The sequence below is a fragment of the Lontra canadensis genome, unplaced genomic scaffold (assembly GCF_010015895.1).
Source record: "Lontra canadensis isolate GAN:19392208 unplaced genomic scaffold, GSC_riverotter_1.0 scaffold145, whole genome shotgun sequence".
Lineage (NCBI taxonomy): Eukaryota > Metazoa > Chordata > Mammalia > Carnivora > Mustelidae > Lontra > Lontra canadensis.
This window is the reverse complement of record NW_022631139.1, coordinates 1,134,526-1,151,724: the sequence shown is the minus strand read 5'-3', so window position 1 is coordinate 1,151,724 and position 17,199 is coordinate 1,134,526. Positions and strand designations below refer to the sequence as shown.

At 40.7% G+C, this 17,199-nt stretch overlaps 1 protein-coding gene across 3 annotated transcripts in view; it reads right to left on the bottom strand.

Moving 5' to 3' along the window:
• CNTNAP5 (contactin associated protein family member 5) overlaps positions 1-17,199 on the bottom strand; it is an 809,884-nt gene that overhangs the window by 89,999 nt on the left and 702,686 nt on the right. For all 3 annotated transcript variants that reach the window (XM_032843937.1, XM_032843939.1, XM_032843938.1), the window contains one exon: positions 14,199-14,423. In XM_032843937.1, the coding sequence (XP_032699828.1) occupies positions 14,199-14,423 (225 nt within the window). The remainder of the gene's footprint in view (positions 1-14,198; positions 14,424-17,199) is intronic.

Sequence of the window (17,199 nt, the reverse complement as noted above, 5' to 3'; positions counted from 1 at the left end):
TAAAAGGGCATAGGCCTGGAGGCTGGGAGAAATTTTTGGACACTGTTGGCAGTAATCTGATTCTGAGGTTAGGGTGGCCAGAGCAAAGATAACCAGAGTGGGAGTGTACAAAAGTGATAGATGTAAGAGACTGAGGAAGTAGATACAATGTGATGCAAGAGGGTTGAATAAAACTTGGTGACTGATGGACTCTGGAGGGATAAGGAAGAAGAAGATATGGGTGATGCATATCTCTGACTGGTTGAACATAGAGCACTCCTTTGAGAAAGGAAAGACGCGAGCATGGGAAGATGTGGCTATAAGCTGTGTATGTGTGTATTTGTGTACGTGTGGGCATGCACATTTGTATCTGCATGTATACACAGATGTGTGTGTGTGCATGTGTATGGGTGTGCATGTGGGCATGGACATTTGTATCTACATGCATACGCATGTGTGTGCATGTGTATGGGTGTATTGCATGTGTGTGCACGAATGTGTGCACGAATGTGTATTGCATGTGTGTGCACATGTGTGTGCTGAGAGGTTTGAGGTTAATCTGGGACACATGGAGCTTGAGGAGTCTATGTGACAGCCAACTAAAGTTACCCCCTCAAGCAGCTGAGACGATCTTCCTGAAGTCACAGAGATCTGCATAATCACTATCTAAAGTCGGGAGAATGGATGCTATCTCAGTGAAGGTGTATCTTTGCTCCAAAAAAGCCTGAACTGCCCCAAGGAATCCAGTGTATAGGAGGCAAGCTGAGGATAAGTTATCTACACAGGTGGCTGAGGAAGTAGCCAACAGCATAACATGTTCTAGCAAAGCCATGGAAGTTAAGGCCTGCAAGAGATGTGGTAGTGAGGAGGCTTCTTAGTGGTCTTGCCATGCACCATTTCAATAAAGTGTGCTTAACAGTTATGTAAATAGAACAATTTGTTATACTGAATATTTCCAGTAAAATTATTTCACTCATTTATTCTTCTGTCCATTAATTATAAGACTTACTTCACTAATTGAAAACAGGGAAATGGGGTATGTATATAACTCATTAGAGATAATCCTCTAATCTGCCTTCAACCAATATCCTGTATTATTTATATGTACTTGTATTTATATGTATTTATATTCATTTACTGGTGGGGAGAACTAGTTTTCTATTAACAAAACCATACACCTCTTTCTTTATGTTCAAACAATGGATTTATTCATGCATTTAACTATTATTTATGAAAATAATACTGTTTAATAGTCAAAGAGCATAGTCAAAAAATTTCAAATAGTATAACAAGACAACAAGAGAAAGCAACTCCTGTCCCACACCTTCCTACTCTGGTCCCTCCTCCCACTATGCAGTGACTTTTGGTTCTATTAGTTTTCTTGTTATTTTCTTTCAATTTTATTTAATTAAATATATTGCTTTTTCTTTATTTATTAATTTTAAATATTTCATTTTGCCTTAACACAATGGCAGATGAAGAATTACTTTTCTTGGACCCAGTCACATCCCCCCTCATGCCTCTAATATAGGCAATCTACAATTTTGGTTAGGATGGTTTTCAAAGGCCATATTGTTGTGTCTGATGTAAATATCACCTTCTGCTGGTATCTATCACTTGTATGTTTTCTCTAAGAGCCACTCTCCAAAAGTCCTCTGTCAGTATGCTTTATTCAAGACCAGGTTTTCTCAACCTTGAAGATATTAACCTTCCAAGCCAGGTAATTCTTTGTGGGTGGTTGGGGTGGTGAGAAGGGAGCTTGTCCTGGGTCTTTACGTTGTTTGGCAGCATCCCTAACTTCTATCCACTACACAAGAGTAGCACTTCTCATCTGGACAGCTAAGAATGTCTTCTGATATTACCAACTGTCCCCTGGGAGACAAAATCATGCCCAGTTGAGAACCACTAGCCTGACCCATTGCTCACTAGGATTTCAGTATACCTGCCATCCTAAAATTATTTTGCCTGGTGGGTGATCTGCTTCCTGGATCTCATATCATACTTTTGTATATGCTTCCTTTTTGGGTAAAGCACGTTGTAGCAGGCAGCCTTGAACATGACCCCCTGAATCCCTGCCTCCCAGTAGTCATAACCTTGTGTAACCTCCTCCCACATCACATTGTACCAGGTGTCACTGATGAGTTTAGGTTCTGAAAAGACTCCTCTATCTGTCTTAAGTACACTCCCTTCTGTGTATTTCTCTCTCCCTCTCTGTTTCTGTCTCTGTCTTTCTTACTCCTGCCATCCTCCACCATTTTCTCCTGGAGAAGCTGACATGTTGTTTGTGCAGCCCTCTGGAAAAGTCAAAGAACTGATGACTGAAGGCTCCAACAGCTACATGATGGAGCCAGGAAGCAGATCATCTGCATTCAGACTACTGCAGTCCCTTCAGACTATGGCAGCCCAAGCCAAGGGGCAGGACCTCATGAGACACCATAAGCCAGAAACATCCAGCTAAGCCAGTCTCTCTCACAGAAATGTCTTTATACAGTTTAACCACATTTTTGTAGTTTAAAGGTACTAAATTTGGGGCTGATATTTTATAAAGCATTAGATAACTAATGCATGCATATTAAGTAGCATCTTTACAAAGGTGTTTACAGAGTCGTAAACAATCACCCAAGCTACCTCCACCCTTTAATGCATAAAATTGTTTGCATTCCTTCCTCACATTTGACTAATAATTTGACTAAGCATAGCATTCTAGTTTGAAAACCATTTTCCCTTAGGACCGCAAAGATGCTTGTCCATTATCTTCAAATTTCCAGTGTTTCTTTCTATTGAGAAGTTCTCCACTAGTTTGAATCCTGATCCTGTCTTTACCAAAATTAGGGTTCTGTGTTTGCCTTGATGTGTAACTTCTTCTGTCCACTGTGCTAGGTAGGGAAGCAAAGTTTTACATATAATTTATTTTACTCTATATTTTCCAGTACATCTTTGCTAATGTTCTCTTCCCATCTCTTCTCCATTTTTATACATCTAGTTAGAGAGTGAACATCATGTTTTGCCCTCCAATTTTCTCTTTTGTCTTCATATTGCCACATTTTGGTATTTTTGTTCAACCCCTGGGAAATTTCTCAAATATTATCTTCCAACTTTCAAGATTTCTAACAATTTCCTCTACTGCATTTCCAGGAGTTATTTTTTATTGTTTTCTAGTTTTATTTTAAACCATCACGTTCGTGTTTCATGGATTTATATAGTCTCCTACCTGACTGAAATACTGTAGTTTTAGTTTCTTCTGCCCTTGCGTTATCCCTGTTTTCTCCACTAATCTCCATTTATTTAACCACTTTGATCTTTTTCTTTCATCTTGGAGGTTTTATGGAAATATCTGATGGCCCCGGTCATCTGTTCACACTTGTGACTGAGGCAATACAAATTGGATTGAAGATTCTTTGTGCTGGGATTGAGTTTGTCAACAGGTGGGGCTCACTGTTAGGTGACCACATGGGGGCACTATTCTTTTTAATGGGGGAATCCTTCAAATTATAGTTATCAAATATATTTTCCATGGATTGTTCAATTCTTCTGTGGGAAACTCATCTCCTGCATGAAGAAAGAAAAACTTCACAGTATGAGATCTTGGAAGAAGGGAGAATTGAGGCCAGGGATTTCATACCCCACTGTACAGAATGCTAGGTCATTTCTCTCTTCAGTCTTCTATCTAGATCTTTCCCTCAGCTTTGGAAACTCTAGTTACATTTCTATATGTTACTAAATATGTCTGGTATTCTGGGGCAGAGGTGAAAAGGAATTTTCTTATCTTCCCAGACAAGAAAAAATGGATTTAGGGTCAACAGTTCTCTGCAAAACATTCTCATTTTTCCTTTCCTGATTTCGTGCCTCATCCTGGACTCTATGGTATACAGAATGCCCCGGCCTGAGCCTTTCTCATGAAACCTTCCCATTAGCATGCCTTCCTAGTGACTTGGACCCAGTCAGCTTTCCGTCTCTATCTGATGTTCAGTCTTTTAAAAATCTTTTCATACTTTATACCCATACTAAGCTCTGTTTTGTTCTCTTTGTCTTTTGGAGTTCTTACTTTTTAAAAAAAATGTTTTTAATTCCTTTATGTCATTGTGGGGGAGTGTAGGAAGAGAACAATAAATTTGTGTCTTTATCCCTCATGTTTAATTAAGAATATGCATTTATTACTCGAGATTTTTCTAAACCAGAAAAATTCTGTTGAGCCTTATTAATTATATTAAAATCACCTGTTCTGAGAAAGTAGCACTCCCCCATGTGCAATTTCACTTCAAACTTTCAATTAACAGTGACTGTCAGATTTGGCTGGCTAATCTCATAGTGGGGCTCTAGCTATACCCTATAACTTACATCACAGAATTTGGCACCAATAAGGAATACTAGTTTGTCCTTGTTTGTTTGTTTGTTCCCACTGGATAGTCTGTGTGCTTCATTGTGTGCCAAAGTGCAATTTGTCAAATAGAAGGAGATATCTGGCACCTCTTCCACTGGCAATGTGTTTCTAAATATTGGGGTTTAGTCCTCCTTTTATATTTTCCCCATCCTTTCTGTCTGGTCTATCTTTTATTTTTATTGTTTAAGGATTTTATTTATTTTTTTTTATTTGACACAGAGAGAGATCACAAGTAGCCAGAGAGGCAGGCAGAGAGAGAGGAAGAAGCAGGCTCCCTGCTAAGCAAAGAGCTCAATCCCAGGACCCTGAGTTCATGACCTGAGCCAAAGGCAGAGGCTTAACCTACTGAGTCACCCAAACTCCCCTGGTCCATCTTTTAAACAGAGTTCTGGAAGCAAGGCACTACAGAGAGTGAACATGGCATTCACAACCCAGCACACACCCCATGTGAAAGCTGAAGCAAACACCAGAGAGAAGGCGGCAGGTTCCATGAGAACAGCACACAGAACAATGAGAGGTCAGAGAACAGAGCAGAATAGTTCAAAAGCAAAAAAGTGATCAGTGGACTTTGCTTTTTAGCCTCACAGGTTCAATGCTGTGTCTTCTTGGATAAGTCACTTAACCTTCCTGTGCCTAAGTTTCTTCATCTGTAAAACGGGGTATGTTGGTGCTAACTTCACAGCCATTGTCAGGAAATGAGATGAACTAAGACAAAACTAAAACTGCTGTTCAGCATGGGGCAAGTATTAGCTGCTATCGACTGGTTTTTTGCTGGGAGATCAGGGTGGTGGTAGAAACTCCAACTGGACTCGGAAGGTTGAACTCCTGCTCACCCTGTTTCCACTGCAGCTTTATAACAGCAGATTTGACGTCCAGGGCCCTCATTGCTAAACTTTGAGAGGATAAGGGACTTATTAAAGTGGAAACCCATCTTCAATAACTTTGAATGAAGAGAAATAATGATAATCTAAGGCCTACTTGCTGCACAAAAGGTAATTAACTGCACAGAGAACTGAATAAACCCCGAGCTCGGGCTTTCTGCTGACAGTTTCACATCTCGAGGTTCAAGTATTTACAGATCAAGCGTTCTAAGGAGAATAAAAACATGTCTTTCCTCTTAGAAAATCTTTCTTGACACAGACTGCAACGGCTTTCTTAATCCTTAAACCCCTAATTAGAGTTCTAGTCCAAAAGCTAACCATCCGGTTCCCCGTTCTCTTCAACCCTGGCTTTAAAAAAAAAAAATCAAGGTGGCTCAGTCACCAGCCAGTGTTTTGTTCTGTTTTATAATAACCCTTCTTTGTATTTATCCCACATCTTTCATTTAGTTTCTTCAAACCCTTTACAGACAGGTACTTATTAATCCTCAACAACACTGCTGCACGGCCCTTGACCATTGCAATTATCCCAAATTTACAGATGAAGAAACCAAGGCACCAAGTGCACGTCTTTTCTCTTTTTACAAACAATGAGGCATAAGAGCAGATAATAATTCTCTTGGTTCTCACGGGACAGTTGTAAGCAACCAGCCTTGCTGGGGAAAGAAAAAAAAGAGAGAGAGAAAAAAAAGCAAAACAAAACAAACAGTTGCTCAATTCTTGGAAAATTTCAAAAGAGTTTTTTAAACTGAGAAAATTCAAAGACCCTGAAGGCTCTCAGAAAATAAAATCAAAGAAGCCAGTTCCACAGAGCCTCACTGCCCAAACAACCTTGCCTCTCAAAAGCACATCACAGGTAACAAAATGGAATCAGAGGAAGACCAGAATTGAGGATACTAATACTTGGTTAATATAATGTATGTTCATGCCCATATTTGCTAGAAAGCCTATTGTGATAAACTGAAAAGAATTGCCCTCTTTCCCCTAGTACAGCCCCACTGGTGCTCTAAAAAGACCTCTCATGGACTCTGGGGGGTGTTCTCACACTTGCCAGGCATAATTCAATCCAGGAATACCGAGGCCAGCTCCATGCTAAATACTCTGCTAGATGCTGACCTTATGAAGATGAAAATTGTGTATGAATCCAACCTCAATAGTCTCCCTGAAGCCAACTATATACCATATATGCTCTTCTACTATGAGCACATAGGACAGCATCAAGCACACAGTAGGTGTTGTGGACTGAATATATGTGATTCCTCAAATTAATATGGTGAAGCCCTAATCCCAGTGTGGCTAAATTTGGAAAAAGAGACTCCAGGGAAGTAATTACAGTGAAATAAGAGTGGGACTCTGATTCAATAGGATGAGTATCCATTTCAGAAGAGAAACCAGAGCACACTCTCTTTCCCTCTCAGGCACATGCATACTAAGGAAAGGCCACGTGAACACACATCTGCAACTCAGTGGGAGAGCTCTCACTGGACACCAACCCAGCTGGTGCACGGACACCAGACTTCTGGTCTTCAGAACTGTGAGAAAATAAATTTCTGTGATAAAGCCACCAATCTGTGGTAATTTGCTATGGCAGCCCTGGCAGACATATACAGTAGGTGTATTAAATAAATGTTCATAGAGTTAATTGTATTTTGTAATTTTTTTAAGAGAGAGAGAGCAAGTGAGTTGGGAGAAGTGGGGGACGGGCAGAGGGAGAAGAAGAGGGACTCTAAAGCAGGCTCCATGCCTAGCAAGGAGCCTCATGCAAGCTTTCATGACCCTGAGATCATGACCTGAGCTGAAACCAAGGGTTGGATACTTAGCCAGCTAAACCACTGAGGTGTCCCTTGTAATTTTTGTTACCCTTAATTTCATGCTAGTCTTTGATTATTGCTCTTCACTCGGGGACTTAGAGCACTGACTCAGTAGCTCTGCTCTTGCTCTTTTGGTTTCCTTGATGCTGGCACTTACTGCCCAGCCAGATCCATGGTCAGAGCAGCTGGGGCTTCAGGTAGGGGTTCCCAAGCGTTTAACTATATCTCCTCAGTCATATGTCACTGGGCCTGGCCCTACGTAAGCAGAGCTTATTTAATACTTTACATACCCTGTTCTTCAGTTATTTTATGTCTCTCTCTATCTGTCTTTATTTCAGAAACATCAGAGAAGTTCCTCAACAGTCTAGTTCAGAGTGTATTTGAGAAAGCCATTCTTAAAGGTTTTTTGTTTTGTTTTCATGCTTATGTATATCAAAAGTTGCTGCCTGTACTTAATGACAACAGCCAACATGGAGGCTGGAGACCCTGTGCCTCATCTTTCTCCTTCTTCAGGATAATGTCCCCTCAATTAGATGCTCTGCCTCTAGACAATGGGTGATTTTCATGTCCTCTTTGTATTAAATTTTAATCTCAGTCATCCTGAATCCTGACCTTCACATTCATGCTCTGCCAACCCAAGCATTAAAATAATTAATGTTATTATTATTTATTATCAATGAGAAAATGCAACGTGTTTTGTTCTTTACAGTCTGTGAAGCACAATTTCTTGCATTATCTCATTTGGTCTTTGTCTTAGCCTGATTGAACTGCTATAACAAAATACTTCAAACTAGGTAGTCCAACCAACAGAAACTGATTTTCCCAAAGTTCTGGATGCCAGCAGGTGAGATGAGCAGTGGCTGGTGAGGATTCTTCTCTTTGTTTTTACATGGCCACCTTCTACTCTGTCCTTAAATGACCAAGAGAGACAAAAACAGAGAGAAAAGTCTGGTGTCCCCACTTTTAAGGACACTAACCCTAGCAGATCAGTGCTCTCTCCTTATAACCTACATTAACCTTAACTTCCTTCTTACTCTAAATACTAAGAGGGGTGCCTGGGTGGCTCAGTAGGTTAAATATCTGACTTCAGCTCAGATCATGATCTCAGGATCCTGGGATTGAGCCACACTTTGGGCTCCTGGCTCAGCAGGGAGTCTGCTTCTCCCTCTTCCTCTCTCTCTCTCCCTCTGCTTCTTCCCCTACTTGTGCTCTCTCTCTCTCTTTCCCTCTCCCTCAAATGAATAAATTTAAAAAAATCTTTAAAAAATACTAGGAGTCACTTCAACATATGGATTTTAGGGGGACTCAATCTTCAAGGACCTATAAGCACACCACAAAATAAAAAATCCATGAAAACAGACAGAAGGAGGGGCACCTGGGTGGCTCAGTGGATTAAAGCCTCTGCCTTCGGCTCAGGTCATGATCCCAGGGTTCTGGGATCGAGCCCCGCATCGGGCTCTCTGCTCAGCCGGGAGCCTGCTTCCTCCTCTCTCTCTGCCTGCTTCTCTGCCTACTCGTGATCTCTGTCTGTCAAATAAATAAATAAAATCTTTAAAAAAAAAAAAAAAAAAAAAAACAGACAGAAGGAAAACAAGAACAATGACTGGGACCCAGTGTTTTTTGTTTTTTTTTAATTAATTAATTTATTTATTTAGCTTTTTGAGAGAGAGAGTGCACGAGTCAAGGGAGGGGTAGCAGGGGAGGGTGAAAAAATCTGAGCAGACTCACACTGAGCATAGAGACTGATGAGGGGCTTGATGTCACAACTGTGAGATCATGATCTGAGCCAAAACCAGAGTGAGATGCTTAACTGACTAAGTCACCCTGATGCCCCAACCTGGATTCTGTTGTATCCATCATTATTCACACAGGCCCACCCCTTGGCACAGAGGATTAACTGTCTGATACTGGAGATGACTTTTGTGTCTGCCTATATTTTTGTCCTTCCTCTAAGAAAGGGTGATGGAGAGGGACTCCTGATACTCTCTCAAGGTCATGCTGTGTCAGAACCACATTACTCTGAAATGGAGGAGGGAAGCACAATAGGACCTGGTATTTCCTCCCAGTAAGAGATTATTAGAAAGCCCAGAAATGGAGGAAATGCACCAACTAAAACAATCCTGCAGATATCAAAAGACACTGGGAATTTTAAGTTCAGTAGCAGCAAAGTGTTGCCTGACACAAGCCCAGAGACTGAAGTGGTAAGGTGATGTCCTCAGAGGTGTGCTTTTCTCAACCTGTTTATCAGGATCCCCACTGCTCTGAGGACCTCACATATATGCTGGTGTCAGAGAGGGCATGGTAAGAGGCAGCACTAAACTTTGAAAGTCTTCTGCAAGAAAGCAGCAAAGGCAGAGAGTAGTCTAGGGTCAAACCAGTCCCAGTTAGCAGCTGTTGACATTTGTACTTTGAAGACGGTCCCTCTCTGGATTCCTCCTTACCCTTGTCTCCCTGAGTCAGTCTGTTCAAAATGTAAAGTGTCTGGGTTCATCATTATTCCATCCCAGGTGTGTGCAATCACAAATGCAGACAGTGCATCCTTATGAATGTACGTATTAAAAAAAAAAAAAAGATTTGATAAAAAGGAAATGCTGAAGCAAAGTCAGACAAACCATTCAGTGCTGGAGGGCAGCTGAAGAGCCACCATGGGAAGGTGACCTGCGGGCCCGGTTTGGATTTTGTATCCACATGATTTCACTGTAGATTGACAGCCTTAGACTTAGCACATATTCTAAATTTGATTTCTTTTTTTAAATTTTTACTATAGAGGAGCCAAGAAGGACACATAATAAAAGTGTAGGAAGGGGAACTGAATGGGAAAAACTATGTTTATTTCACATGCAATGGAAATAAAATGGAGAAAATAAGGAACAATAAAAGAAACCTCTAATTTTATTAAACAAAAACCTAATGTCTGCCTGGAAAACACTGATTTATCTTTCTTGACCCAACTCAAGTTTTAATATCTTCATGAAGCCTTTTGTGACCCTCCCTCCCAGAAAGAATTGGTCACTCTTTCCTTCTTTGCTTCAGTCTACCTGGAACAAACTATACCCATATCTATGACACGTTGTTGTCCTTCTTTGTTGTGTCTCTGTTCTCAGACCAGATCCTTAAAGGCAGAACAGACGTTGTCTGAGTATGTCTCTCCCATGCATGAAATATTACTGACACATGGTAGATGCTCTGCAAATAGTTGTGAAATGACAAGTTTGAAGGGGAACTCCATGGTACCATGCAGAAGGCAGAGCCATCACTCAATAAAATTTTGTGAAATTTAAGTGTATCTTTAGAAAATCTCATTGCCTTCTCTGGACCCTCTCCTTCATATGCCCCTTCTCCTCCAACAGCCGTATCTCTGAGAAGTTACCTGCTGTCCAAAGCTCCAGCCGAAGGGAGCACTTTCACTCTCCCGAAGACTCTCTAACCTCAAATGCCTCCTTCTCATTCTCTAATCTCCCATTCCAGAAATGGAAATTCTTTTCTTCCTTTAGGAAAAAGGTTATGTTTTCATTTGAAAAGACAGCAACGACTTAACCCGAATAAGTCTCTAGTTGGAGAAATTTCAAGACAAACGGTAAAGTGCAAAGAGGAATTCCAAGCATGCTAAACTGAACCCCTGCCAGGGAGAGACTTGGAAGAATGACTCTGCGTCCCACTGCTCTTCTCTCCTCTGGACTGTACACCAGTAGCAAGCCAAGGATTTTGTTCAGCATTTATGCAGTTCATTTGCCTGTCTCCACCCCCTGGCTTCTTGACCCACAGTGCTGAAATTGGAACCATTTTGTATGACATGGCCATGGGCATTTTCTTCCTCCTGGGGAGAACAAAAAGGACTCCTTTTAAGAGTGATCCTCTCATCATAATTTCCACCAGATTCCCGGAGGTGTCTTAAATCAAAGAAAGGTTAAGAAACCTGTACTAACAGAAAACTCTTAACTTCATCTCAGAGAAGTGTGAATCAATCTTCGAAAACCCTTCCAGAGAAGGACTTTCCCTAGTTAACCCTTTACCATGTTTGCTACTTTTTTTTTCCCCCCCAAGCTGTAGGTATTCTAAAATTCCATTAGTATTTTCGGAGGTGTATTTCTCCCTGAAGTCTATCAAAGTCTTATTAGGAATATCCTTAGCTCCTCATGAAGCAAGGTGCCCACATTATTCACTGGCAATTAGGTCAGTGGCCTAATACCATCATCACACTGGGAACACGCTGTACCAATACCAATTCTTCATTCCTTATAGAAGCATTTTAAAGGCTGTAAATGCAGCCCTAACAGAAAGAAAGAAAAATGTAAGACTATACAGGAATGGAATAGAGAATCACAAAATCTTAGACTTGGAAAGAAACTCAGAGGTTATTTTTCTCCCTCATCCACTGCCAGTATTCTTATTATACTTTCTCCAAGGAATTGTCATTTAATTACTTTTGAAGACATCCGATGACAAGGAATCCACTCTCACTCAAGGCATTTGCTCTATTGTTATAACCCCTGAATTCCTAAGAGATTCATCCTTAAACTTAGACAGAATCTAACTTCTGGTTAGATTGCCTGAGAAATCTGGACAACCCGATTCCCTCATAGATCTAGATTGCCCATCAAAAACTGTAAGACAGTTTTTGAATCTCTTTTTCCTTATCATGTTTAGAAGGCACAGCATCCTGTCTCTTTTCCTTGCTCTCTATAGATTCTGATACTGGGCAGTATCAGTCCGTGAAGGAATGAATGAACTAGAGTGTATATCTCCCCTGCATCTCTGTAGGATAAATGTCAGGAAATGCCTAGGATTCCAAATTAGAAAGGCATCTACCACTGCCCAGTGTGACAAGAGTTCCCTAGAGCAATGGGGGAGGGGGTTCTCTGAGTCAGAGTGAGGGGAGAAGAGCACCATGTGATTAGCCACTGCCTGGACTGAGGCAGTAAGTTAGACTGAGATGTGAAGCCTAAATTTTCACACTGGCCCTACGACCTGAGCATAAAACAAACAAGCAAACAAACAAGGCACAAGTACCTCCTTGCTTCCTGCACTTAGCCAGGGCTTTAAAAATGCAAATGCCTATGGTGTCAAGTAGAACTTTCAGGGAAGTGAGGCTTTAGAGTAAAAGAACATAGGGAATCAGGCAGAATTCAAGAATGCCTTCTCAATTAAATAAATGCAAGTTATTTAAAACACCCTGTGTTTCAAAAAATAAATAACACTCTTCATTTAGAGCTATGGTTAAGAACACAAAATATGCTACCAGAGTCAGAGAGGGAGGACTGAATTCTCTTTTACTTACTTGCTGTGAGGTTTTAAGCAAGTTACTTCATGTCTGTATGCCTTAGTTTCTGGAGCTATGAGATTAATTACACCAACCACATAGGATTATTGTGAGAATTAAGGGCTGTGCACATGCATTAGAACAATGCCCAGAATATATGAGTGTTTGTGTGTGTGTGTGTGTGTAGAGTAGACAGAGTAGTATGTATATGTAATCAAATATAGTTATTCTTGTTATTCATTGTCTGTATCCATAGGTACAGCCTGGCAGGTACAAGTGTGCCATGGAATCACACCTATAAGATGCTTTGGGGAAAATCTTGCATTTCAGAGCTCTATAACTATCTTACTATAGTCCAGCCACATCACAGCAGGATGGTCTAGCTTAGAGGAAAGATGGTGGTGCTGATTATCAGGAGATCTGGCTTCTGGTCCCAACGGTGTCATGAATTATCTGGCCCACATAGGTTAATCAGTTGAACTATGTCTCAGCGTTCTCAGCCAGACTTCTCCACCTCAAAGACACATTATGGGGCCAAAGTTTAAGATATGACAAGTTAATATAATGGTTCTACTCATACAAAGGTCTGCTAATAAATAAGAGGTCTAATGGTTCCTTTCTTTCTTATAGGCTCCTCAAGATCAGGTAGGTGGAGTGGTCAGTCACCACCCTAGGAACCCTCTCTCTTTTCTCCTTCCCTTTCATTTGCTCTTAGAATTAATTAGTCCTGTTACTGTCTGTGGGATCTTTATTATTAATGTATTTCAGGCCTGATTCAACTCACATGTCCACCAGGTCTGATCCTTGCGTTAGGCCCACACATCATCTTTATTTTCAGTATCATAGTCAGAGAGCAAGATGAAGTGAAGAAAAATAATAACACCGTCCCGTACCCCCACCAAAAAAATAGAGAGCAAGAGAAATAGCTGGAGTCTCTGTAGAGTCTCTGTCTTAATGTCTGGAGATGGCGGAGTGCACACTGCACATTCCAAGCTTCCTTTCTTCTCTGCCCCAGCACAGTCTATTCCAGAGGGATCATGCTAAAGGCCAGATTCCTCTCATTTTCTTAGCAAATTACAAGAGGAGGCAGGACATACTCTCAATCGTGGGAATGTGTTCTTTGAGACCTAACTACAGGGATGTCCACATCTTCGCCCTTTGTCTGTCCTAAGAGTTGTTCCATTCCCCAGGATTTTGATCTCACGGTGCCCTTGACCAAGAGTCCTCCTCATTGTGAGGTAGAATCACACAGTGAGGGAAAAAAACCTGACTTCCCCTAACAGCCATCAGAACTGGTGTCCTTCAACACCCCTTTCATGAAGTGGGTCCCAGCACCTGTCCCTGTCTAATCTTCATATATTCCATTTAGTGCACATTCTTTTCAAGGGATGATTCTCAGTGCCATGCCCCATATTGCATAGGGGTATGACTCACATGTACCACTTCTCCCCAAGACCTAGGCAATCGACTCCTATTAATACAGCCTGCATTTGGGCCAGTTGCTTAACAGCCTTCAGTAAAGGAGACTGCAGCAAAGATGACACGATATATGTGACAAGTGTCCTTTTGAAATTCAGATATGCTTGTGATTGTCTCCTTTACACTTAATGGATTCCAGCACAGAATAAATAATAAAGAATTACTGCTACACAGTTGAGGCAAATTAAAGGCAATGCATTTGAGACTTCAGCGATGAATTGACATTGGCCCTGAATACCAAATGCGAGTCATAAAGGTAAAGTACAATCAAGGCTTTGGCTGAAGGTCCAGAATTAAGCTGCCCAGGTGGGACCAAATTTAGGCTGAAATTATGCAGCGTTCTGGAGGGCATGCACTGTCCCTCTCGCCCACTGTGACACTCCATCAGGCTTCACGCTGTCAGTACTCACCATTCTTGCAGAGCAGGACAGCCAGGTAATCCTGAGAAGAAGAATTGATGTAGAGCAAGAGGCTGGGCACTTGGGCTGTCACAAAGCCAAATGCAATATTTTCCTTGGATGGAGCCACATCTGCGTAAATCGCTGAGGATGAGAGGCTTATATTTTTGGTCACTGGGTAGGGTTCTTGAAACATATACATAACAGAAGTGCCAGCCTCAAAAACAGCAGAAACCTCTGAAAAATAGAAGAGGGGAATGCATACATTGCAACATGTAGTTGATTATTCAGGACAGCAATAACTGTTTATGGTTTGCTATGCATCAAGCACAGCATGATGGTTTTTACCTGAATTATATAATACGCTTTCCACAATAAGTCTGAAGTGGCAGAAGTCGTTACTCTTATTTACAAATGAGAAACATGAAGCTTGCAGAGGTTAAGCACCTTGAACAAGGTTGCATAGCTAAAATAGGAGAACTGAGATTTGCATCCTGAAGTCTAGTTCCAGTTTAACATTCATTTGCAGTACAACCACCGTGTGCTGTGCTGATTTCTCAAGAAGCAAAGATAAACCGTCCCTGCCACCAGCACAGTAGAGATAAATTTTCCTGGGACTTTCATAGTTTCAAAACTGAGATTTTAACAGTTCCAGTTTGTGCTTTTCTGGTGTGTTAGGAGGACTGCAAGTGGATTCTAAGTTACTGAGAATAGGACACTGGGGGAGGCAGTGGTAATTCTCTGTGGCATTGGGTAAAATGTAAGGATCTGTGGACACAGAAGAGAGAGAATCTGTGGAACTCATAGAATAAGGCGTTAAGTATCTAACCGCCGACTCCATTTTTTTTTTTTTTTTAAATTTCGAGGAATTGGTAGTCATTTCCAAAGAGAGCAATGACTTGAACAAATGGGATGCAAGTCTTATAGCATAACATTGAATGGAGTTCTGCCACCACCACGGAGAAAGGCAGCATCTACAAACTAATGACTGTCAGTTAGCTGGAATGTGCAAATGACCCACCTTCCCTGTATCATGTGCTCACTCCAACTCTTATTCTTTTAGTTTGGTGGAACTAGCACAGGATTTGGTTTCTGTTCTGGGTCTGAAAGCTCATTCAATATCACACTAGCTGTGTAGTCCCAGGTAAGTTAGTGCACCCTGTGGAGTCTGTTTTGTCATCTGGTGAATGGGAAACATTAACACTTCAACAGTATTTCTGGGTGCCTAAATGAGATAATGTGCATAGGACACTTAAGAGAGATAGCCACTATAGTTGAATCTTCTAAGCTCTCCATATTAGAAGAGACTTTAACCTGAGCCCATCGCAATTTCCTTTACAGACTGTATCTGTTTTTTGACTCCAAATCCATCCAAATGCTGAGATATTCTTTTTCTGTTTGTTTGTTTCCATCCAGGTTGCTCTTACATTCTCCTACAATTTTATCTCTGTACGGTAATATAGTATCAGTGCATGGAGGAAAGTTTCCTTCACAGAACAACATAGCTCACATCTAGCAACAACCCCTACTATAAAAATAACACAATGAACATGAACCCATATTGCCATGATTGATTTCTCTTTTTCCTGTATGATGTGTGGAATTTTCCTAATCCCCCATGAAATTCCCTGATTGAGTTGGTGGCACCTAGAACATAATCAAACCTGGCTTTCTTTTCCTAATTCTATTGCAAATTTGTTCTACCTTTGTGAAAATTCTATAACAGCCTGTAAGAGTGCCAAAAAAAATAAAGTTGCATATTTATGCATATTGTTTAGCAGATTGGGAATACCAGTTCATTTTGACTAAAGTTTCAGAGAATGTGTTCTGCATTTATCATTCGGTTTACAACATTAGTACTCCTGATTACAAAGATATGCAGCAGAGACTTGTGACAGTGAGGATTCCAGTTAATCATCAGCTTGATTCAAGCACTTTCCTTGAGTGAATTTCCTCAGGGACATTTGCCCTGCATTTTGAGCTACTATCTCCTAGTTAACAGAATAATGGCTTTTATTTGATGTTGTGAGTGTGTTCAAATGTAACTGTAATTCAGAGCATTCTGTTATGAATAGCATATTAGATATGGGCATATAGATTACATTTTGTTCTTAATTCTCAGGGCAGGAAATTAAAATGTGAAGCACTTTTAAACTAGAGCTGCCCTACCAAATTTCTGTCTTCCTTTCTCTCCTAGCCCCAGTTCTAATTATTCTTAATACTTAATGATTTTAATTTTTAATATTTAGACCTCACCAAAACACCTGGATTTTATTATTCCCTAAGTATCTGATATTTTATAATCTAAGAGTTTAAGCTCCCTGACCATATTTAAACTGAGTGATTTGTCTGAATACACAAAACCTCTGGGCTCATTAGAAGAAAGATCTTAACTTGGATGAGATCATTTATGATCATCATGCCATGGAACCAATATCAGCAATGTCTACTGAGCACTTAACTGGTGGAAAGAATTATGCTGATTATGTTCTGAGAAGAAAGGACACTTATCAAACAAAACAAAACAAAACAAAACACAATGGAAGGTAGCCTACAGTGTGATGTCTGCAATATAGACAATGATTCCTAGAGCTGGAAGTCTCTGTGGCCATAGTAACTTGACCAGACCTGAAAGGGCAACTCTGCACTGACCAGGATTAAAGTGTGGGGTGAACTAAGAGAAATAGTTAGGAAACAATGTGGCACTGAAGAGAGTGGATCTCTGAGCCAACTGTGGAGTCTAACAGATGGGAACTGACACTTGGCTGTGCCTCTTCTCTAATGCTCTCGCAGGATCCCACTCAAACTCAGCTCATGTACAAGTAGGGATGGATTCAATCTTGCAGGTAGAAGGACTGGAAGACATTATGGAGAAACACAACACATAGTAGGAACTCAATGGACAATAGCTGGTCTGACAAATAGTGATACAATTTAGAATTAGAATAAGCATAAAGGTAATGAGTAGGCCAGTGATTACCTAGAAATCGGTGAAGTTGTAATTAATATAGCA